We start from the raw sequence: 23369 nt of genomic DNA, 5'->3' as shown, positions 1-23369 counted from the left end.
ATTACAGCCCCCCACCCCCGCATTGGCCCGCACTCTGCTTCCAGCTCCAAGGCCAGCTAGAGGACTTGGTCTCCCCGCCCGCGGTCTGTAGAGGCTGTGCAGCTGGAGGCAGAGTGGAAGGAGGCACTCTGTAGCCTGGGCGGGGTTCCTGGAGCAGCTGCCGGGGTCGGCCTCACGCTCTGTGGGACTGAGGCATCCGTCCCTGACGGGGGCCTTGTGGCCGTCTATTGTGGTCCTGCATGTTACTCGGCCTTGAGAGGAGCCCAGCAGCCAGGGTCTGTCCCATGACGACCTATTTCTCCACAAGCCTGGTGCTCTGCAGGCATGTGGGGAGGGGTCAGCATCCTTTCACCCCCACCCCCGCACCTCCCGCAAGCACGGGGCAGACAGCGGACCTCTTCAGAACTGGGAACTGTTCTGGCCAGACAGAACCCCGGGGCTTCATTCCAAACGCCTCCTCGTCCAGAAGAGGAAACTCGGAGCCAGGGAAGCAGCGTGTCCCGACCACAAGCCACAGAGCTGCGTGGCCGCAGCGCCGTCCCTGGACCCCCGGGGCAGCCCTGCCTCCTGTGTGGACCCCACGGTGTGAACCCCCCCGATCTCAGATCAAGGGTGCCACCTACACTGCGACCAGACCCTCTCCTTCCTCCTCACACCCCCAACGTGCAAAGGATCCTCATTCTAGGCGGGCCTCCTCTGAAAGCGATGTGCCCACATCCCTTCCTGCCAGGCCTGGGCAAAACAAGAGCCTCTGTGTCTGCAAGACCTAAGGGGGCTCATTTACAGTACTGAGAGGACCATTTAGCTCCATAAAGCTTCTGTCACCGCCAACTGTACATAGAAGTGACAGGGTTTCACACAACAGTGAGGGCAACGTTGTTTCGGAGGAAAGCTGCCTTCTGTGGATGAGGCCGTGGAGGGTTCTAGCAGCGCTTAGGAAACATGACCATCATGGAGGACACCTGATGGAAGCAGGACAGGTGACTCGGACCCCTGAAGCCCCACCGCTGGATGCCGGCAGCCGGCTTCCTCCGGTCCCTTCTCCATGTGTAGGAAAGCTTGCTGAGAGCAGCCAGCTTCTGCCATCAAGGAAAACGCCCAAGTCCCCCAGCCTCCCCGGGGATCTGCAGGCTCGGGTCTAGATCCTGGATGGTGCTATTCTGGAAGCACAGCACTGGAGCCCTGGTTCTCTGGCATCCAAATTCCAGCCTGACCAGCACGGCGCTGCTGAAATCCAAGCCGGATGGGGAGTGGGCGGGAAGATCCTCTTCCGGGGTGCACAGCTTTTCTGCCTCACACTTAGCTTCGGTTTTAACTAAATGAACTTCTGTCAGTGAACATGCACATTTCAGAAAAAAGTCCCCAAGGAGAACAGAGCATTGCCAATGGCTCTTGGTTTATTTGAAGCAGCGGTTGAACAGCAAGTATTGTGTCCAGTCGTGTCTGAGGTTTTAGAGCCAGTCACCAAAATGAGGAGCAGGAGGCACCTATGCAAAGGCTGCCGGCTCCCAGGGTCTCAGGGACACCGCCTTCCTGGGGGAGCGGACCTTCAGGAAGGCACTGACAGGAGAAGCCAGAGAGCGGAGACCCCTGTTCCCTGCCTTCCAGACCCGTCATCTCCCTACCTCTCACCCGCTCCAGAGCCCAAGTCAGATGCTCAGATGCCTTCATGGAAAAGGCAAGTTGTGAAGGAAGGGGGTCAGTTGTAACATACAGTAAAAGTTACAAGGACTAGAGCTCATCTCATCTCAAGGAGGAAACTGCTGTTCCGCTCTATTTGATTGGAGACCTAAGACATCCAACCTTCTACTTTTTTGAAAGAAAAGCTCCTAATCTAGAAGCTCAGCCTCCTGATTTGTGAACATGGCAACCAACCTAAGAGTTCTTTAACGTTGTGAAGGGCAACGAAACACTTCTGAAAGCTAGGAGTAAATCAGGCCGTAGCAACTTACAGCCTCTGCTGTGGAGAGAGGAGATGTTGGTCTGGTCACGCCTTTTTATTTTTTCTTTTTTGACACCTAGTCCTGAAGGGCTTCCCTTCCTGGATGTAGAATATCTGGGGGAAAAAAAAAATCTTACTGTTCAGTTTTACCATCACTATGCTCTGTATCAAAGTAAGACCTCCACCTGAATCCCCAAGTATTATAAATATGTAAGTTAGCTGTATGTGTGTGTGCTCAGGCATGTCCGACTCTTTCGTGAGCCTGTGGACTGAAGCCCGCCAGGCTCATCTGTCTGTGGGATTTCCCAGGCAAGAATATGGAAGTGGGTTGTCATTTCCTCCTCTAGGGGATCTTCCCAACCCAGGGATTAAACCCGTGTTTCTTGCATCTCCTGCGTTGGCAGGCAGATCCTTTACCACGAGTGAAAAGCCCCTAAGGTAAGGAATTGACTTCCTCAATTTGGAGTGTTCTTGCTAGCCCAAGAATCAAGTGTTCAAGCATGTCAGGTCATGCTATTTCTGTCAGCATCCCGACACCCGACCTTGCTAGCTAGATTTTGACCCAAATCTGTTGAACTGTTTCTTGCTACCTACAGTCGTCACTAAAATGTATATTTCTATTTAAAAAAAAAAAAAAAAACCGGCAAGAAAGCAGGAGGTCTGAATATGAACGACTCTGAAGATAAAACCATTTCTTTGCTTTTATCTTTGAGTCCACAACATTTAGCACCATGTGTGTCATCAATAGTCGTTACAACTTAGAGGAGTAGGTTTAAGTTATAGGGTTTCCTAAGAAATGACCAGTGACACAAGGAATCAAGTGCAAATGTATTCAAGAAACGATTCTGGGAAGAACCGGAAGAGAGTGAAGAAGTGAGTCAGGGAAGACAAGGAGGCCGATCTGGGTCACCCCTGTGGGCAGCTGAAGCCCAGTCCTTCTGGGCTCCTGGGAGACCCGGGAGACCTGCCTTGGGGTGGTCAGATCCGCAGGGAGGAGAAACTGGAGTGCTGGTCTGGCGACTTCTGTGTGCCATGGTGGTTCCTGGGTACGTTGTTTCCCCAGCTCATCCGGCTTGACTGTGTACAGAACAAGCTCACCCCCACAGCCAGAGAAGGCCCTCAGGCAGAGCCGTAGGAATTGTCAGGAGGACTTTGGAGAGAATAAACGCCCTGCCGCAGTGTCCTTGTGCACTGAAGTCTCTCCTATCCACAGAAGCCTCCATAAACAGGACACAGGTGAAAGAGACCAAGACAGCCCATAAAAAGTGACCAGCGCATCTTGGAATGGGCACACTGCGGTCTCCACATGATGGAAAACTGTCTTGCTATAAAATCTGTGGGTAAAATGACACAAATCTTTTTATACACATAGCTGAGCTTGCCTGAAAGAACGGGAGCTCTCTGGGAGCCAAAACGGAAAGAAAACACAAAAGCAGAGTAGAAAGAGGGCTCTGAGGTTGTGTCTGCGCTCAGGCCCTATGTCGGCCTCCACGAGCCGGAGCGGGGCTTCAGCAGCTGTGCAGGCGTCTGGCAACCATGGCCCGTGCTGTGCCAAATGGGAATTGAGCCCATCGTGAAGCCAGGACCTGCCAAGAGCGATAGCCCCAACAAACAGTGGATGAGAAACAAAGAAACTCATCTGACTCTGCGTGGCCTCTGGAGGAAATAACTCTTCCCTGAGAACCAGGAGCTCCAGACCTGATATCAACACAGTTTTGAGGCTCAAGTGTATAGTCCCTTCATGATCCAGGAACTCCCAAGCCTAGAAATTACATTCAAGTGGGCCTTACCTGGGAATACCTGAGACATGTTGGCAGAAGAAAATGTCAGTTTTCCCCAGAGGAACACATACTCTCAATTCAGCTTTCACACGATTTCTGAAGATTCAGCTTACAACCCAAAATTTAAAGCCACAAGGAAATAAACCACCATAAGGGAAAGTCAGCAGAAAAACAAAATGCAGAATTCTACCTCTAAGTATATTAGATTTGGAAAATGTAAGATACAGAATATAAAATAGAGAACATGTAATTTGTTTAAAGAAGTGAAAGAGAGAATCTGAAACACGAGAAAGGAAAAAATAGAATGTCCAAAAAAAAAAATCTGAAAGATTTGAAAAAGAATCTGTTTGATTCTTCTGTTTGAAGCCCTTAAAATATTTAGTTGTTGAAAAAAAAGTCTCATGGCTAGGTTAGAACACAGATTTTAAAATAGCTTAGAGAGGGGGAGTTCCCTGGTGATCCAGTGGCTAAGATTCTGTGCTCCCAGGGCAGATTCAGTCCCTGGTCAGGGAACTAAATCCTGAATGCCACAATTGTGAGTTGCCTGCCGCAACTGAAAAAAAAAGAGAATCCTGCCTGTCGCAACAAGGATCCGTGTGTCACTAACTTAGAACTAACGAACTGGATAAAAGGGCTGGATATGTTATTCAAACTGTATCACAGAGAAATAAAGAGATACAGGCTTCAGCTACAAAACAAAATAGAAAAATAGGAAAAAGGCAATTTCTGAAAAAAAATACTGGAATTTTCTAGAATGAATGAAAGACCTCAACCACCAAATTCACTGCACACAACTTCCATGTGGGAATACCACAACTAGACCCACTGGAATAAAACCACGTGTTGACGAAGGAAAAAGATAACTGGTGTAAGGAGCAAGAAAAATCACATAGCAAGAAATTTTATTTAGAATGATAGCAGATTTTAATATAGCAACATCAGTATACTCAGAAGAGAAAAGAGCAATCAACCTTGACTTATATATTTAGGTAACTACCATGCCAAGACAAGGGAATTAAAGACTTTTTTGGACAAACAAAATCTAGAGTTTGCCACTAAAAGACTCTCAGTAATGAAACTTTCTAAGGGACACTTCAGAAAGAAGTAAAATGATCCCAGAAATAAGTTCTGAATTGCAAGATGGACTGGGACAAAAGAATTGATAAATTTAAATATGCAATGAATGTAAGGATGATAAAGATATCTAATTTGAAATAGGAATGCATTTGTTTCCTATTGTTGCATAATAAATCACCCTAAAATTTAGCAGCTTAAAACAACAAACATTATTATCTCACAGTTTTTAATGGCTGAGTAACATTTTATATATATATATGTGTGTGTGTGTGTGTATATATATATATATATATATATATAATCACACTTGTTTATCCCTCATCCACCAGTGGACATTTAAGACATTTCCACGTCTGGACTATTGTAAGTGATGCTGCTATGAACATGGTGGTACAGATCTCTTTTCCAAGTTAGCGTTTGTGTTTCCTTTGGATGTACTCCCAGAAGTAGAATTGCTAAATCATATGGTAGTTCTATTTTTAATTTTTTGAGGATCTGCCAGCTTGGATTTTGAAAATCAGCTCCCTGCTCTTTAAAGAAATGTACCTAAAATACTGTTCTACAGTGAGCATCACATTGAATGGTGAAACGTTGGAAGCATTCTCTTTAAAACCAAGAATCGGGCAAATGAGAGTGCCCACCCTCACAACTTATATTCAACGTGGTGCTGAAGGCTGTCACTAGCATAGCAAACACAACATCTGGAAAGGGGATGCAAAATAGTTTTGTAGGCATGCAATATGACAACATAGAAACATCTAACCTAAAATGTATGGAATTAGTGACAGTTGAATTAACAGTGTATTTTGAAATCAATGTATTGCATTATTCCAAGAGATAGCTAGTATGTGTAGCTTTGGTGAATTCACTTTCACAGCTGTAGAACATATCATTTGTGCATAGACTACAATTATATACATTCTCCTTCTAATAGATATTTGGGTTGCTTTCAATTTTTCACAATTACAAACTGTTGTGAGCATCTATTATTTATGTCTCCTGATCTCAGAAAAAAGCTTCCCAGCCCAGGACTTTTCTTTCCATTTCTCTGAGGCTTAAGCCTGGGCAAAGGTATGTGGCAGCATTTCTCTAGTTTCACCAGTTTTGTCTGGTAATGTTTCCATACAGTAACGGTTTTTAAATGCTATGTTCTGAAAACACACGAGCAGATGGCAAGGAAAGGCTGAACGATATCCAAATGGTTCCAGCGATGGCGTGAAGGAGACGGGTAAGGTGTTGAGTCAGGCCTGCTTGAAACTTTGCTCTGATCGGCTCACGGGCTGCCCTGAACTCGTGTGCAGGTCGGCGGGCGTGAGGAGGCTGTGGTTATTCAGCAGGCACACGGCTCTCGTTTATCAACCTGAAGTCAGCTTTCCCATCTTATTTTTCATTTCAGCTTGCCATCTTCCAACAGAATTCTTTTTATAGTTTTAGCAAAAGTATTTTTAATCCTCTAAACAGGAGGAAAATATAATAGGATTGTGTTGATTCAGGAAGCAGAGAAATGATTGCTCTTCTCAATTGGGAATTTATTTTGCTGGCAGAGGCAGCTGGTTCTTCTCTGCTCTGGCATCTGGCAGTGACTGCTTGCAGACCTGTGTCATTCATGCCACGAGATCCTACTCCTGGGTGGTCCACGCCACGTAGACGAGAGACTTCTCCCTCTTTCCCATCAGGGAGAGCTCTTTTGCAGAGTTGGAATGTCCAGCAGACTCCGTCTGGCTTCATTGCATAATGTGAGCGATGCAGGGGGGAAAAGTGGTGAGCTCGTTCTGGGAATGAGGAGTTTTGCTTCCCTGATCAGTACAAAACATCCTGGTAGAAACTCATGTTAGGGAACCTCTCCACCTTGTCAGGAGAAGACTCTTGAGAGTCCCTTGGGCAGCAAGGAGGTCAAACCAACCAATCCTAAGGGAAATCAACCCTGAATATTCATTGGAAGAACTGATGCTGAAGTTGAAACTCTAATACTTTGGCCACCTGATGGGAAAAACTGACTCCTTAGAAAAGACCCTGATGCTGGGGAAAATTGAAGGCAGGAGGAGAAGGGGGTGACAGAGGATGAGATGGTTAGATGGCATCACTGACTCAATGGGCATGAATCTGAGCAAACTCAGGGAGATAGTGAAGGACAGGGAAGCCTGGCCTGCTGCAGTCCATGGGGTCACAGAGAGTAGGACATGAATGATCAACGGAACAACAACAGACACCTTCTCAGGAAAGCTCCGTGGTCTCTCTAGGAAGAGTCAACTGCGTGTCCTGGAGACACTGTGCCTCTAATTCTCAGATAAAGAATGAGTCTGTGGGCCCCCTGGAACAGGTCCCTCCTTGTTCCAAGGCCTTCGTGGGGCACTCACACTCATTCTAAATCAGGGTGGTCGGACTCAGAAACAGAGTCACTCTGTCCCCTTGTCTGAATCCTAACCATGAAGAGGAGGGTCTTTACCCGTGTTATGTACTGAATGTGTCTCCTCAGAATTCATATGCTGAGGCTCTAAACCCCGATGTGATGGTGTGTGTGTGCGTGTGTGTTCTCAGTCGTGTCTGACCCTCTGCAACCCCATGGACTGTAGCCCGCCGGGCTCGTCTGACCACGGGATTTTCCCAGGCAATAGTGCTGGAGTGGGTTGCCATTTCCTCCTCCAGAGGATCTTCCCCACCATGTCTTCTGCATTGGCAGATGGGTTCTTTACCACTGTGCTCCTGAGGAAGCCCATAAGGTGATGGCATTTGGAGGTAATTCGGGTTAGATGAGGTCAGGAGGGTGGGGACCCATGATGGGATTAGTGTCCTTCCAAGAGGAAGAGACCAGAGTGGATGCTCTCTCTGTCTCTGCTGGGTGGGGACACATAGAGAAGCCTGCAAGCCTGGAAGAGGGCTCCCACCAGGCCCCGAATCAGCCAGCATCCTGACCTTGGACTCCCAGCCCCCAGAACCTTGAGAAGTAAGCATTTGTTTGCCATTTCAGCCACTCAGTCTGTGGTATTTTGTTATGGCAGCCCGACAGACTGAGATAGACCATCAGCTCCATCAGTAGTCTTGCTTCCTAGGAAAAGTGTAAATTGATGTTTCGTCGTGTGGCTCCGATGGGGGCTTGGAGGCAGCAGTGGACAATTTATTACCAAGTGTGGGGAGAGCAGCACTCGAGGGAGAAGAAATGTTTAATAAATTGATCTCATACTAGAAGCACAGGGGAAATGAGTCTTAAGAATTCTGCTGGCTTCCGTGTGACAGAGTGTGGCCAAAGCCACCTTGGGGGTCTTGAAGACCACGATGGGAAGGAAGCAGGGGAGGCTGAGAAAGGAAACCCCCATCGCGGCTGGCCACTCAAGTCACCCTCCCCCGACACCCATTGACAGCAATGATCCGCTGCTGCACGCCCAACTCATGGCTTCCAGGATTTGCTCTTCCTAGGGACATTCATCTCATGTCATGGAGGGCATTTTGCTTGAACCTGGAAGGTTGAGTGGGCATAGAAGTTGTTGATCCCGTAGTGACCATAAGCCCCTCTCCTGATTTCTCCCAGGGAACAAGCTTCTCCCAAGAGAACCTGCCTACCGTACTGGGAGGGAATGTAAAATGCACACTCTGGGAAACAGGCTGTTTTTTGTAAAAACCAGACATACGCTTACCATAGAACCTAGGAACCTCAGTCCTGGGTATGTATCCCAGAGAAATGAAGACTATGTTCACACAAAAACCTGTGTGTGAAGGATCATGACAGCTTTGTTTGTGATGGCCCCAAACTGGACTGATGTCCTTCCACGTGAAGGACAGGTGTGTAGCTAGGCTGTGAGATATCCACACTTCGGAAAAAAGCTCCTGAGATACACAGCTGCCTGAATGGGTCTCCAGGGCCACTTGAAGAAAAAATCCAATCTTAAAAGATTGCATACGTGCTGATCATTTTGTAATGTCTAAAAACATTGAATCACTGTGCTGTATGCAGAAAACTAATACAATACAATATTGTAAGTCCACTATAGCAAAAAATAAATATGTACATATTTTTATATCTTAATATATATATATGACAAGTTAAGAAGAACACTTACATACTGTATGGTTCTACATATGTAACTTTCTCAAGATGACAGAATTATGTTGCTGAGGCAGTGATTTATGGTTGCTGGGGTGGGAAAGGGGACGTGAGGTCAGGAGTGATTGTCAAGGCCAGCACCAGGAAGGTTCTTTGTGTCTGTGTCTTGCCTGTAGTGGTGGAAGTTGAAGCTATGAATAGCAACCCCACCACTAAGATTGACTTTAACCTGCCAAGGGATCAGGCCAAGTAATGTGGGGTGAGTGTATGGCAGACACGGCTTGCACACGAAAGACCGTGTGACTCTATGTTGGCTATAAAATAAGAGATTTAGAGTACACATGTATCTTTTATTGAGTTTATGTTTTGGCTGTGTAATATCATAATTAGGTGATGGAAGTGTTATACTCCAGATGAAAGCGGAAGCCTTTTCTGGTTCGTCCGTGTATCCCCAAGGCCATGTATCAGGTCCTCGGTAAAATTAATGAGAAGTTGAGTTGCATTTCCCATTCTTCAGCCACTAGTATGCACTGTCAGTGGTAAGACAATTCAAGTTTGTTTGCACTCTCAGGCTAGGGTTTATGTGGCACCATGATGCCCCCAGGGCTTCCCAGGTGGCACTAGTGGCAAGGAATCCACCCGCCAATGCAGGAGACACAAGAGATGCATGTCAGTCCCTAAATTGGGAAGATCGCCTGGAGCAGGAAATGCAACCCACTCCAGTATTCTTGCCTGGGAAATGCCATGGACAGAGGAGCCTGGCGGGCCCCAGACCGCTGGGCTGCAAAGCGTTGGACATGACTGACTGACTGAGCACAGGGTGTGTGATACCCCCATGGCAACACACAGTAAAACTGCATTCAATGTTTGTCGTCCATCTACTCTTGGGATGCAAAAGGTAATTGTGAGAGCTTCAGATGGGTCGTCATTTCCCTTGAGACATTTGGCAAGGTGTTTTTGATGAAAGCTCATCTTCATTGCTTTTTATCTCTTTTTTGGCCTCAAATGTTTCTAATATAAAAAACCACCTCCTCCTAAGCTCGTGGAAGCCAGACTCTGGTTACCCCTGGGGAGTGGAACTCAGAGGCCAGAAGATGGTGCAGATTCACACCCTGTATCTGTCAGTGATGAGTTCCAATAAATCCCGTTTCTTTTGCAGTTAGAAGCAAACAAGATAAAGGATACAGAATGTTGAATTTGGCAGCCGAAATCTTCACACTCAAAAATGCATTCACCCAGCTTACAGGCAGGCTGTGGGATGTGTGCATTCCTGCCCTTTGTGTTACAAGCAGTAGCCGTTCCGCTGTGAGGGTGTTCATTGCGTTTTGTTCTCTTTGACGTCATGCTAAGCATTTTTGAACACCCAGTCTATATAGCCAAGGCTTCCCTGGTGCCTCAGGTGGTTACGAACCTTCCTGCAAAGTAGAAGACCCGGGTTCCATCCCTGGATCAAGACCATCCCCTGCAAAAGGGCATGGCTACCCACTCTAGTATTCTTGCCTAGAGGATTATATGGACAGAGGAGCCTGGCAGGCTATACAGACCACGGGGTCATAACTGAGTGACTAACACTTTCACACTTTCACTTTCCTACATAACCATGCTGAAGAAACAAAAATCTAGATCACATACCCTCCTTTGGCTGTGTGAGTCAATTCCCAATGAAATGCTGACCGAGGAGACTGGAATGGGGGCAGAACTGCTATTATTTGAAATACAATGGCCCATCGGGGAGCTTTGCCATACTATTCTGCAGTAATAAGATTTGACAGGTGGGGAAAAAGGAGAGACCGGGAAATAACAGAACAACTAGCTAGAATGCATTTACCACCTCGTAAGTCATTTCTTTCTCTTCAAAGGCAGGAAAAGAGGATGGGGCAAGGGGGAAAGGGACACACCACAGCACGTCAAGGACAGAAAAGAGGAAATTAATTTTGTGTTGCCATGGTAACGGATTTCCAGCCATGGCATCTCACAGAAGCCTTTCCATCATCATCTTTTTTTTTTTTTAAGGATCCACAATGACCCTTGAATGTTACCATAGGAATCACACAAGAAAAGTAAAACACCCCATCAAAACACAGCCATATAAGAAGGCAAACTTTCAGATCCATGCACAACTGGGCCTGTATGGTAACAGAGCACCAGCTTGCAAAACCAGTAACCACCCAACCTAAAGGAAGAAGTCAAAAGCAAGATATGTTTATTTTGTTTTATTTGCAGAAGAATTCTGAAAGACCGCAGAGGTACATCTGCTAATATTTGGCCTGAGACTAGATTTTCATCCACACTGAGAAACTCCATCCTAAGTGCCAAAGCAAATACCTCTGTTATGAAGATGATAAAGTTAATATGAGCTAACACCTTTCCAAAGAGTCTTCCAAGTGCAGGGGAAATCAGTCACTGGCTTCAAAACTCAAGCTTCCCAAGTGACTGCTGGCACCCACCAGAGCCGGCGTGAAAGTTCAGCTTCCCTCCTGCTTTCATCCAACTGCTCAACCTTGCCTCTTTTCAGTTTATTTATCCAACCAGCTGAGATATGTGATTTGTGGGCGTGTCCACTATGATCAAATCAGTCAGTCCTAAAGGAAATCAGCCCTGAATATTCAATGGAAGGACTGATGCTGAAGCTGAAGCTCCAATACTTTGGCCACCTGATGCGAAGAGCCGACTCATTTGAAAAGATCCTGATGCTGGGAAAGATTGAAGGCAAAAGGAGAAGAGGGCAACAGAGGTTTAGATGGTTGGGTGGCATCACCAACTCGATGGACATGAGTTTGAGCAAACTTTGGGAGATGCTGAAGGACAGGGAAGCCTGGAGTGCTGCAGGCAACTGGGTCACAGAGTCGGACACGACTTAGTGGCTGAACAACAACAGGCAGAGCTATGAAATTTGGAAAATGGGACCAGCATCATGAGGCTAGTCCCCTCCTGTGTCCCTCAGACCACCCAGCCAGCAGCACAGAGGCTGCAGAGAGCAGAGTGACTGCCGTGGACTTGAAGACTTGGGGACGCACGTGTGCCTGAGACATACCAGCAGGGAGCCCAGCCCGATGCACCCGTCTGGCCCCATCAGGCCCCACTGACCTCAGAGAGGAATTGCACTTCCCGAGGCTGTGCCATTGGAGTTTGTTTTCTTGCCCAAATTCCAGCTGAGAGCCCAACACTGGTCAGAAACGCCCCAGGCCAGCGCATCCTCTCCCAGATGACCGCCTGAGTCCAGCCCCTCCTGGGAGAGCACAGGCCACCAACAGATCTTAAGGCCCCAGGATGGCTCTGGGGCCGAGATGTGTAAAGATCCTGCACACGCTAAGCCGCTCCTGTCCATCTAAGTCTCTTCTACTCCATGAAGGAGCACGAACCAGCTCCAGGAGGCGTGTGAGCGCCCTTAGCGAGAAGGCAGATGCTCCTGGCTGCTTCCCCAGCCTCTCCCTCACCCTTCTCCCTGGGGATTTCGTGTCCACTGTTTGGAGGAGGCTGCCTTCCAGGCACACCTGTCCCCGGGGCGTGGGGGCAGCGGGGCAGCTCACCCACTGTAACTGCCGCCCTCTCTCGGGCGGGCGCCGTACAGGAGGACTCAGCAGGCAGGATAGAGGTAGAGCTCAGAGGCTCAGGAAAAAGAAACTTCGATGAAGAGATCAAACATCTCACCCCAAAGCTTCTCCTCTTTCCTCGGTTCATTCCCTGCTGTACGGTGAAGCGTCAGGAAGAAATATTTATCTCTGCCCTTGACGCCCAGGAACACCACTCTCGCTAACTCCCCAGGTTTATTCTTTCAGAAGATCCAAATTCAGATAATCCGGTTTCTATGTGGTCAAAATCACCCGGGGCAAGTGTCCAAGGAAAAACCCCCCACCCTGGTCTCCAATCAACTCCCACACCATAGAAGGAGACCTGCTTTAAAAACGCAGCCCACTTTCTTTATTTTGGTAGCTGATTCTGTAGACGTTTGTCTGGCAGCTGAGAAAGCAGCTCTTCAAAGCAGTGGTTCTTCACTAGGCGAGTTCATTCCCAAGAGAGTATTTAGTAAAATCTGTAACCTTTTTTGTTGAACTTGGGGCTGGGATGCTACTGGGGTCTAGTAGGTTAGAGGTGTAGCTAATATCCTACAGTGCACAGGAAAAAAAAAAAAAGAAGAAGGATTTTCCCCAAAAGGATTTCTGACCCAAAATGTCCATAATGACAAAGTTGAGAAATCTGGCTTTCAAGTTCTTGATGAGTTTACTGTATATAATCCCTATTATTCATTCGACAAACTACTACTTGGAACCTAGTATAATCTTTTTCTTAAGAATTTCTTTGTTTTTTATTTAATTTATTTTGTCTTTTGGCCATGCCAAGTGGCGTGTGGGATCTTAGTTCCCTGACTAGGAATTGAACCCGTGCACCCAGCAATGGAAGCAAGAAGCCTTGGCCACTGGACCAGCAGAGGAGTCCCACATAGTATAGTCTCAGCACGCGATGCCGGGCTCTGAGGCTGTGCAGCTTGCCTCGAAGCATCTAGTAGAGGAGTGGCAGAGGTTCACAAGAAAATAAAAAATATTTTTTACAGAGCATGCTAAGTGCCCGAGTGAAAATATCAGTCAATAGGGGAAAGGCCGTAAGTGTGTGAGGGTGGGCTTAGGGGACAAGGAACAGATGTTATTTTCCCTGAAACAACTGCAAACTGCATGTTCACTCTAAAGTATAAGATTCATCCTCAAAAAAATAAATAAATAACTAAATAAAAACTCACTCTCAAATATAAAATTGAAATAACTGCTAGGAAATATCACCAAAGCCCTAATCACTTTTTAAGCAGTCTATCTTTCTGTTTTATAGTCACATCCTCAGAGAGAAGCAACCCGCTGCTTTCTTTGTGACTTTGTTCCTTATTAAGATGATTTTCTTCACAATAATATTTTTCTAGTACCAGGGAGATGTTTTATTTCCTTCTTCTGGCCTCACTTTATTCTCTCCAGCTATGCCTTTAAAATATAGATCAACACAGTGTGGCTCTGTGCCTGATAATTAGCTAATCGACACATGCTTATACCCTTTTATCTTTCCTCAAATAGCAACTTATATTTGTTCACAATCTTGAGGATGCACTTTCCTAAGCCTCTGTTGGTTGGCCTCTTTTTTAACACTGAGGGTCAAATACGTAGCGGGAAAAATTGTCTCCTTAAGCCCTGCTCCCATATTCCAAGCTGAAATAAATGCCAGGAGGGCACAGAGATGCTGATGAACAAGTGAAATGGGCATCAGAGAAAATGGCTTATCCCCCCAGGAAATTAGTGACCAGATCATAGGAGTTTCATCAAGCAAAAGTGCACTTAGATTAGATTCGCAGGGCTGAATAGCATAGTGATCATTTCCACGGCAGATACCACAGACAATTATGCATCTTCCAGGTCAGCAGTGTGGATGATTAAACTGTCTGGAATGCTCCCACCAACAAATGTGAGCTCATAGCTAAGCTGAAATTGAAACCAGTCATGAAATAGAACTGCCAGATGCCACAGGCCTGCACAGAGAATACCGCAGGTGATCTCACTAATCAGATCATTAATGCCCAGCTTCACGGCTCCGGTTTGTGCCTGCCTCTGTGCGATACTGGGCGGCCACTTCTTATTTGCTGGTTTTAAGTCTGAGTTTCAATCCTGACTCTGCCATTCTCTCGGTCTTAAACCTGGTTAACGCAGCGCCGCCTCTCTGAGTCTTTATTTCCCATCTGTGAATGGGGATGACCAGGCCTGTCTCTCAAGATTGTCATTCATTCCATCAGTCCAGGTCCAGTCAGAAATTCAGAAACCCCGTCAGTTACTTCAACAGAAAATTTAATACAGGGTGTTGGCGAAGCAGTTGTTCAGTTCAGTTCAGTCGCTCAGTCGTGTCTGACTCTCTGCGACCCCATGAATCGCAGCACACCAGGCCTCCCTGTCCATCACCAACTCCCGGACTTCACCCAAACTCATGTCCATTGAGTCGGTGATGCCATCCAGCCATCTCATCCTCTGTTGTCCCCTTCTCCTCCTGCCCTCAATCTTTCCCAGCACCAGGGTCTTTTCAAATGAGTCAGCTCTTCGCATCAGGTGGCCAAAGTATTGGAGTTTCAGCTTCAGCATCAGTCCTTCCAATGAATATTCAGGACTGATCTCCTTTAGGATGGACTGGCTTGGTCTCCTTGCAGTCCAAGGGACTCTCAAGAGTCTTCTCCAACACCACAGTTCAAAACCATCAATTCTTTGGTTCTCAGCTTTCTTTACAGTCCAACTCTCACAAGCAGCTGTTAGAGAACCAGAAAAGCAAAAAAAAAAAAAAAACAATGAGGAAGCAGCTGCCGCCCAAGGGCTGTGAGCAGAGGACAGAGGTGAAGGTTGTTAGAATGTGCAAGTTTGATAGCAGAGCCCTTGAAGGGCTGAGGTGCAGGCAGCCGGAGAACGGGTGAGTTACCATCGCCACAGAAGCTTTGGGGCTGGCAGAGCTGAGCCTCAGCTGATTCCAGGAAGGTACAAAAGAGAGCTGGACTCTGGAACCAGCCGCCACTGCCGGCGACAGGCCTTCAGCAGGGGACACACTCCAGCATCAGCAGGAGTGTAAGAAGGAGAAGTCCTTCTCCCGCTCAGCCCGTCTCTTTCTGGCGCATCTCTGGCAGGTGGCAAAGTAGAAATGTGAATGCAAAGAGCCCCCAGCTTCACACAGCAGAGCCCTGAAGGCTAATTTGAAGCTGAGAGAAAATAGCTTAATACATAACCCATTCATCCACGCATTATGTGCATTTATGGAGTGCTTACTTCATGTTTGACCTCAAGGCTCTGTGCTAGGCGCAGGGGAGTCTGGAGAATTAAGTGGAAACCCCATGAAGTGCATGGCTTGCAACTCATATAACGCAGACCCTTACTTAAAATCAGCTGTCTTCTCTGGGACCCAGAAGGAAACATAAGGAAAAAGGAAATTAAAAACGAAACAACACAAATGAAACAAAACTCTGGCTCTTGCCTTTCGGGAGGTCTGCGTTTAGGTTAATTATTGTGAGGCAAGTCAAACGTCAAGGCACAAAATCACACATGCTCGTAGGCCGTAAACAGACTTCAGACACAGCTGTTTGAAGAGCTCAGAGAAGCAGAAAAATATGTGGGGGAAATCTGGAGGAGGGCGTGGCAACCCGCTCCAGGATTCTTGCCTGGAGAATCCTATGGGCAGAAGAGCCGGGTGGGCTGCAGTCCATGGGTCACATAGAGTCAGACATGACTGAAGCGACTTAGCACATCACAGAGAAACCTTCACACAAAACAAGTGTGAATGAGCGACTTTAGTTTGTAGACAACGGCCTGAACCCGTAAGACCAGGAGACTCAGGAGAAAGCGCCTGGAACTTCCTGGAAAACTTGCTGGGTGGCGCTGACGTTGCCGCCAAGATCTTGGGGAATGGAGCGTGGACTCTGATGTGGGAAATGGAACTTGGGGCCAGCAGAGCATTTCTTGACTCTCTCTAACGCATAGACAGGCCACTGGGACGTTCGGAATAAGCAGAAATTATACGTAAAAAATATTGGTTTTGTAGCTTTTCTATTTGACACAATACCTTTGGAAACAATTGCTGTGTTGAATGGGATGGGGTAGGATGGAGTGATAAAGGCAGGTCTTAACTTTGAAAAGTTGTACCTACTTTCCCTTGCTTGAAATATAGTACAAAATACTTTGTGAAATATTTGAGGCAATCAATTTTAAGGACAAAAGTTCAGGAAATAAAAGCAAACAATAATCGGAGTTTTAACAAGTAAAGACAGAACCCACCCAGGGCTTTCCTGGTGGTCCAGTGGTTAAGATTCTGTGCTTCCACCACAAGGGCCGTGAGTTTGAGCCCTGGTTGGGGCACTAAGATCTCATGTGCTGCGTGGCGTGGCCAAAAAGTTAGAAAAAGAAAGAAAAGATGAAACCCACCCACCAGGACGTTGTGCTCATCTCTCAGCCTGAGACCTGTTGTCAGTGAACACGGCGTCGGGTTTACAGAGACGGGGAGGGGCGGATGAAAGCATCATGGACTTTGGCAAGGAGAGTGCTGGGCTGTGTGCTGCCAAACCCGTTTCAGTGACTCACGTGGAAAAAAGGCACAGAATGGGTGTGAGTCTTGAGTGTGAGCTTGCAGACCGTGTGGTGTCCTCACATCTACCCCGTCCTTTTTTTCTTGGCAGACCCATTGCAAGATTTTGGCTTTTCTGTCGACCAGTGTTCCAGACAATTAAAACCAAATCTCAACATTAGATTTGGAATGGTTCTGAGTAAGTAAACATTATTGTCATAATATAAAACATGACACAACCTCTTCGTGGCCCAGACACCCAGTTATTCGTATTTACTGTAGTGGCTGAGCCGCTGCATCCCATCACTCTCTGGAATTAACTATTTCCATTTCCATTTCTCTCTCTGGGTAATATCCAGATAGAGCAGAACTTTCATTTAAAGCTGTTCTTTTGTGAGAAGAGACCCTAGACACTCATTTGGATGCTATAAGCACCTGGAATCAGTATATCCAGCAAAAAAAAAGAGAAAATATTTTGAGCCTAAGTATCAATGTTTGCTCAAGAGAAGGCTTTTTTGCTTAGTTGTCTCAGCCACAAACAAGTCTGGTACCAGCAGCATGGTTTATCTTTGCATTATTTCATTCCACAAATAGCTCATCTAAGCTCTTAAACCTGGACTCAGGCAAAGACACAGGACATCTTCTCTGTCCACTGAGTCAACGGGCCAGAAGGCTTTCAGGTTGTTTATTTTTATTTTTATGTGGCCAGGTTGTCCCAGTTGGTCATAATGTTGCTATAGCTGCTAGACTCTCTCCTTTCTCACAGTTTCCTCAAAACCAGAGCAGAAGGATTTAATAAATTGAGCACGTGGACTCTTTCCAGAGAAATGGAGGGAACATTCCCGGATGCCAAGACCTCTCAGGCATCTCGGTATTTCCAGACCTTGCACAGTGTCTGGGCTCCATACCAACAGCTCCAGGAATGCTGTAGGGAGAAACAGGACTAGAAGGAAGGGAGTGAGTGGAATCTAAACAGGGAGGAAAGGAGAAAAAGGCAGAGAGTCGGGAGCCAGCCATGCAGGGCGGCCAGAAGCTTCCTGGGTGATAATGGGCATCAGCGGTGGGGGTTGCAGGCTGGACCGCAGCCCGCCGCTCTCGAGGGAGGCACCTGGGACCACATAGCTGAGAATCCGTAGGAGGCAGGTCCCCAGGGTCCACGGCATCAGGGTAGGGGCGCAGGTCAGCTAGCTGCTCCAGTCAGGTGAAGTCCATGAAAGGGCTGACTTTCATCCACAGACTTGTCCCAGTCACGTTGCCCAAATGCTGTTTTACCAAAACAGAAAGCTGTTCGCCATACAGCACAGATTTCTGGCGATGAAAGGTCCTTCAGCTCAGGCTTTTATGACTTCTGCACACTCTGATGCTCAGCGAAACCCACACTAACAGGAAAGCTGGCCTCCCCTTTGCCCCCAGGGGAGGACATCGAGCAGCTGTTTCTGGACGTCGCGCTCTTCAGTAAAGGACTGTCCATCCTGAACTTCTCCTACCCCATCTGTGAAGTGGATCTACCCAAGTTTTCTTTCTGTGGAAGAAGGAAAGGAGGTAGGTGTTTGGCCGACTGATGGCCGGCTGGGGCCCAGAGAGAGGTGGACAGGAGCTAGCGGCCAAGGTCATGATATTCAGACCGGCATCTAGGGTGCCCCGTCCCCTGCAGATAAGGTTGACCTCATGTATCATCACATGTTGTATAAAAATGACCACACAGCCCATCCCACAGGACATGCCTTACAGGGTGAGTGTGGACATCAAATGAAATGCGTTTATCAGGTGTTTGCAAAGAGAAAATTGTTGTTAAGTGTTAGTAGTGGCACCTTGTGAAAAATGACCAGTGTGGTAAGCTACATGAAAACATTAGATATGGACTTAATTTTAAAGGCATTGCAAGCTTGGAGTTAAGATAAACATGACCCTGACACCTTTTGCAAGCTGATGCGTCCTTTAGTCAAAGAAATCATTGCTCCCTGGTTCATCTTTTGTGTCAGTCCGATCTTACCTGCGTCCAGTGTTTGTCCAAAGCGGGGAGTACATCATAATTAGGTGAATTTCAATACATAACAGAGAAGATCCCCTGAGAGCTATTTTTCAGGTCTGACATGACATCGCCCAGGAGGCAGCTGTCATTCCTAACAGCAGCTGGAATTGTAGGGCTTCCGCAACAAAGGTCACTGATCTCACACCTGCAAGGAAGACAAAGCGGGAAGCTGAGTGGGCGCTCGGGCTGGGCGCCTCCCCACTCTCCCTTTCACAAACGTGGGCATTTCCTGTCTGTCCGGGTTCACGCTGAGCACGTGAGCCTGGCCCTGCCCCGAGATTACTGATTGCAAAGGCCTCTCAGCCTCACTGTCTCCAGCTGTTTAAAGTGAGTCCTGACAGCTCTGTCGAGTCAGCAATTCACATCTCGTCAGCCAGAGGTCCGCTGCCTCACCATCTCCAAGTGCTGCTTTCTGTGGGTCTAAGAGACGAAGGAAATCTGGAAATTACCTAGATTTGGGAAAAATGCCCCAAACACTTTCTGCAAAATGCCTTATACCTCACACAGCTGTAGTAGAAAACAAGACAAAATGCCTTCCAGGCAAAGGCCACCTTCAAGAATCCCACCGGAAATCTGTGCCGAGGACCAGACAGCCTCTGTCAACACACCCGTAGCCCCACCTGGGGCCTCACTTTTAACTGTTCTGCATTCACGGTACGTGTTAGTAACAGATGCAGTCCCAGGAACCGAGCCACTGATTTCTGCTCTAAAAGAAGGGGAGCAAGTGGCTGTGTCTGAGGCCTCAATTTTAAAATGCATCTTCTCTGGGGTAGCGTCCCCTACCTGTTTGCACACCCGTGATTTCTGGGCCATTGTAGACCTCCTGTAGTGGCCCTGTGGTGTAATGGTTAGCACTCTGGACTTTGAATCCAGCAATCTGAGTTCAAATCTCAGCAAGACCTACTTATCTTTGGGCTTCCCAGGTGGCTCAGCCATAAAGAATCCACCTGCCAATGTAGGAGACCCAGGAGATGCAGATGCGATCTCTAGGTCGGGAAGATCCCCTGGAGGAGATTTTCCAGTCTTCTTGCCTGGGAAATCCCATGGACAGAGGAGCCTGGCGGCTACAGTCCGTGGGGTCGCAAAGGGTCAGACATGACTGAGCAAGTACACAACAGCAAGACTTCCTGTGTCTCCAAGTTGTTCCACTTTTTCAGGCTTTCGGTCCTGCGGGTCCCTGGGCTTTTGTGTTCAGTCTCTTCCAACACAGGGTTGGAGGCCAGGCTTACACAGAACCAGACCTTCGCTGTCCCTTATGGCTGTGTGACTTCAGGCAGAATTACTCAGTGTGTCTGAGCCTCAGTTTCCACATCTCTACACAGACCTCACGGGATTCTTAGTAAGGATAAATTGGACAATTATACAAAGTCCTCAGGACAGAGTCTGGCACACAGGACTCAGTAAGTGATAAATGGCAGCAACTGCCCGCAGGCGATGAGGGATTTCTCGAGCACAGGCTCCGAGCCCCTGAAGTCATCAATCTCAGAGTGGAAGTCTGCATTTTAACAAGGCCTGGAGAGGCGGCAGAGCCTCGGGGGCTTATACGTTTAAGACCTTTTTTCCTTGGAGGTAGCGGGAACCTGACTCAGGTCCAGGTTGTATATCCTCTGCTGGCTGAGAGAGCAGAGCCCCGGCAGCCCGCTTCCACCTCTGGGGAGAGACCCTCGCCTGCAGTTCTCACGAAACTGGAATTTGGAAGCAGCAGCAACTCAGCCATCAGCCTTTCTTCTCCTCATGTTTTATTCTTTGTCTGCATACTTCAAGCAGCTGTGGGTTTCCTGCTTGCAGCGGCTGGGCAGCTGCCGCTGCTGCAAGTTCATAAAGAATCAAGAAAAACAGTGGTTTATTACTGCCTTGGCAGAAAACACCCACCCTTGAACTACAAAAAAAAAAAAAATAGAAACAATGATCACCTCATACTTTTTTTTTTAACTGAGAGAAGGAAAGGAAGGAAAGAAAGAAAAGAAAGAAGGGAAGGAAGGAAGGAAGAGAAAGACACATTGCCTGTTAAGGAATCCTGTAGCCCTGGGAGCTTCCCTCCATCCTCAAAATTAAGCCTCTTGTAAATGAGCCAAGAATACGTTGAACTTGTCCTTTGAAATCCATCAGTTCTTTTTGTGGAGCCCAGAATATTGAGATTAATAGTGACATAGGACCTGGGTCTGGATAGTCAAAGCTGTGGTTTTCCCAGTAGTTACGTACGAATGTGAGAGTTGGACCGTAAAGAATCTGAGCATCAAAGAACTGATGCTTTCAGATTGTGGTGCTGGAGGAGACTCTTGAGAGCCCCTGGAATTACAAGGAGATCAAACCAGTCCATCCTAAAGGAAATCAGTCCTGAATATTCTTTGGAAGGACTGATGCTGAAGCTTCAATACTTTGGCCACCTGATGCAAAGAACTGACTCCTTGGGAAAGACCCCGATGGTGGGAAAGACTGAAGGTGGGAGGAAAAGGGGATGACAGAGGATGAGATGGTTGGATGGCATCACTGACTCATTGAACATGAATTTGAGTAAACTCTGGGAGACAGTGAAGGGCAGGGAAGCCAGGCGCACTGCAGTCCATGGGGTGGCAGAGAGTCAAACATGCCTTAGCAACGGAACAGCAACAAAGGACCACAGTGTTTTTAATTCTCTAAGGTAATACGGGAAACTTTACAAATTCTCAGCCTGCTGTGGAGTTTCATTAAATCCAATTGAAGTGAAGTGAAGTCACTCAGTCGTGACTGACTATTTGCAACCCCGTGGACTGTAGCCAACAAGGCTCCTCTGTCCATGGAATTCTCCAGGCAAGAACACTGGAGTGGGTTGCCATTTCCTTCTCCAGGGGATCTTCCCGACCCAGGGATTGAACCCAGGTCTCCCACATTGTAGGCTGACGCTTTACTGTCTGAGCCATCAGGGAAGCCAATACTCACAATTCTGTGTAATCATCGTTTAGGAAGCTATTTGAGAAGGCGGACTGGCAGCTCTCCTGTCCCACCCCAAAACTTGGGCCCCGTGGGTTGCTGGTATTTGCATTTTAACAAACATCCTGAGAGCTCTGGTGTGCACGAACACCTGAGCCCACCAGCCTGAGGAGGACCGCTCTCTGTGATGTCTGTTCCATTACTTCCGGTCACGTCGTCCTTCCCTGTGGCTGCCCTGGGTTTCTGAAGGTTGTCTCAGTTTCTCCTCCTTCTTCCCATCGCCATCCTCTTCGCTTCTCCTTCTGGCAATGCAATCAGCCCACCAATTCACAAGCTGTATTTTGAGACTTATATTAAGTGTTTATCCACAGAAATTCAAAAATAGATTGGTAAGAAAAAAAAAATTTAAATCCTCCTTCCCTTCTTGCTGCCAGAAGTTACAGCTCTTACAGAGAAAACCTGGGCGACAAACACACACAGTTCTTGTAGGAGGAATGAAGTTGGAGAAAATCATTTCACCTCCTGGGCCGTCCATGGCTCCGTCGTTGGCCCTGACCAGTCCAAGAGCCACTGGTCACGTGTGGCTCCTCATAGTCAGAAATGGGGCCCATCCAAGTGAGATGAGCTCTGAGTGCAGAGTTTGCACCGAATTTTGAAGACTTTGTACAAAGCATAGTATGAAAAAAGAATTTAAAAATCTCATTGATACTTTCTATGTTGGTAATATATTGAAACTATAGTCTTTTTAAAAATTTTGTTGAAAAACTCTTTCAAGTGGAGATGATTCACATAACTTCAAGATAAAATTATTAATGGCATATTTTAATTCACGCGTGTTTTACTTTCAATATGATCATAACGGTTGCCATTTTTGAAATAGGATTTTGAAAGGCTTGATCAGTTTTTTCAAGTTTAACTTAACTTTGATATGCGTGTCACTGTCTTATAGGCATCATCGTTTTTTTTTCCCCTTTAATTGTTACCTGGTCTCACTCTGCCAGATAAACATTCATTGTCAATGGCTTTAAGCTCTTTAACACTTTCTTTGCCTTTCAGTTCAGTTCAGTTTAGTTGCTCAGTCGTGTCCGACTCTTTGCAACCCCATGAATTGCAGCGCGCCAGGCCTCCCTGTCCATCACTAACTCCCGGAGTTTACTCAAACTCATGTCCATCGAGTTGGTGATGCCATCCAACCATCTCATCCTCTGTCGTCCCTTTCTCCTCCTGCCCCCAATCCCTCCCAGCATCAGGGTCTTTTCCAGTGAGTCAGCTCTCTGCACCAGGTGGCCAAAGTATTGGAGTTTCAGCTTCAGCATCAGTCCTTCCAATGAACACCCAGGACTGGTCTCCTTTAGGATGGACTGGTTGGATCTCCTTGCAGGGACCTAGATTTTTTTAAAAAATTAAATTCAAAATTTGCATTTTGTATGCAATGTATTAATTACATTTTTGTTGCAAAAAAAAATGTTTCTGCTGAAGTCTAGCTGCTTTACCATGTTGTGTTGGTCTTGGCTGCACAGCGAC

At 47.0% G+C, this 23369-nt stretch overlaps 1 protein-coding gene and 1 non-coding gene across 2 annotated transcripts in view; both read left to right on the top strand.

Moving 5' to 3' along the window:
- The window catches only part of LY86 (lymphocyte antigen 86), a 39998-nt gene that overhangs the window by 8429 nt on the left and 8200 nt on the right, over window positions 1-23369 (top strand). Inside the window, exons 2-3 of the mRNA XM_043908607.1 lie at window positions 17016-17102; window positions 18317-18445. Coding sequence (XP_043764542.1) covers window positions 17016-17102; window positions 18317-18445 — 216 coding nt within the window. The remainder of the gene's footprint in view (window positions 1-17015; window positions 17103-18316; window positions 18446-23369) is intronic.
- Window positions 19766-19837, top strand: TRNAQ-UUG. Its single transcript has one exon. It is a non-coding gene; the product is annotated as a tRNA-Gln (tRNA).

This window comes from Cervus elaphus, chromosome 7 (assembly GCF_910594005.1).
Source record: "Cervus elaphus chromosome 7, mCerEla1.1, whole genome shotgun sequence".
Classification (NCBI taxonomy): Eukaryota; Metazoa; Chordata; class Mammalia; order Artiodactyla; family Cervidae; genus Cervus; species Cervus elaphus.
This window is presented reverse-complemented; position numbering and strand designations above follow the sequence as displayed.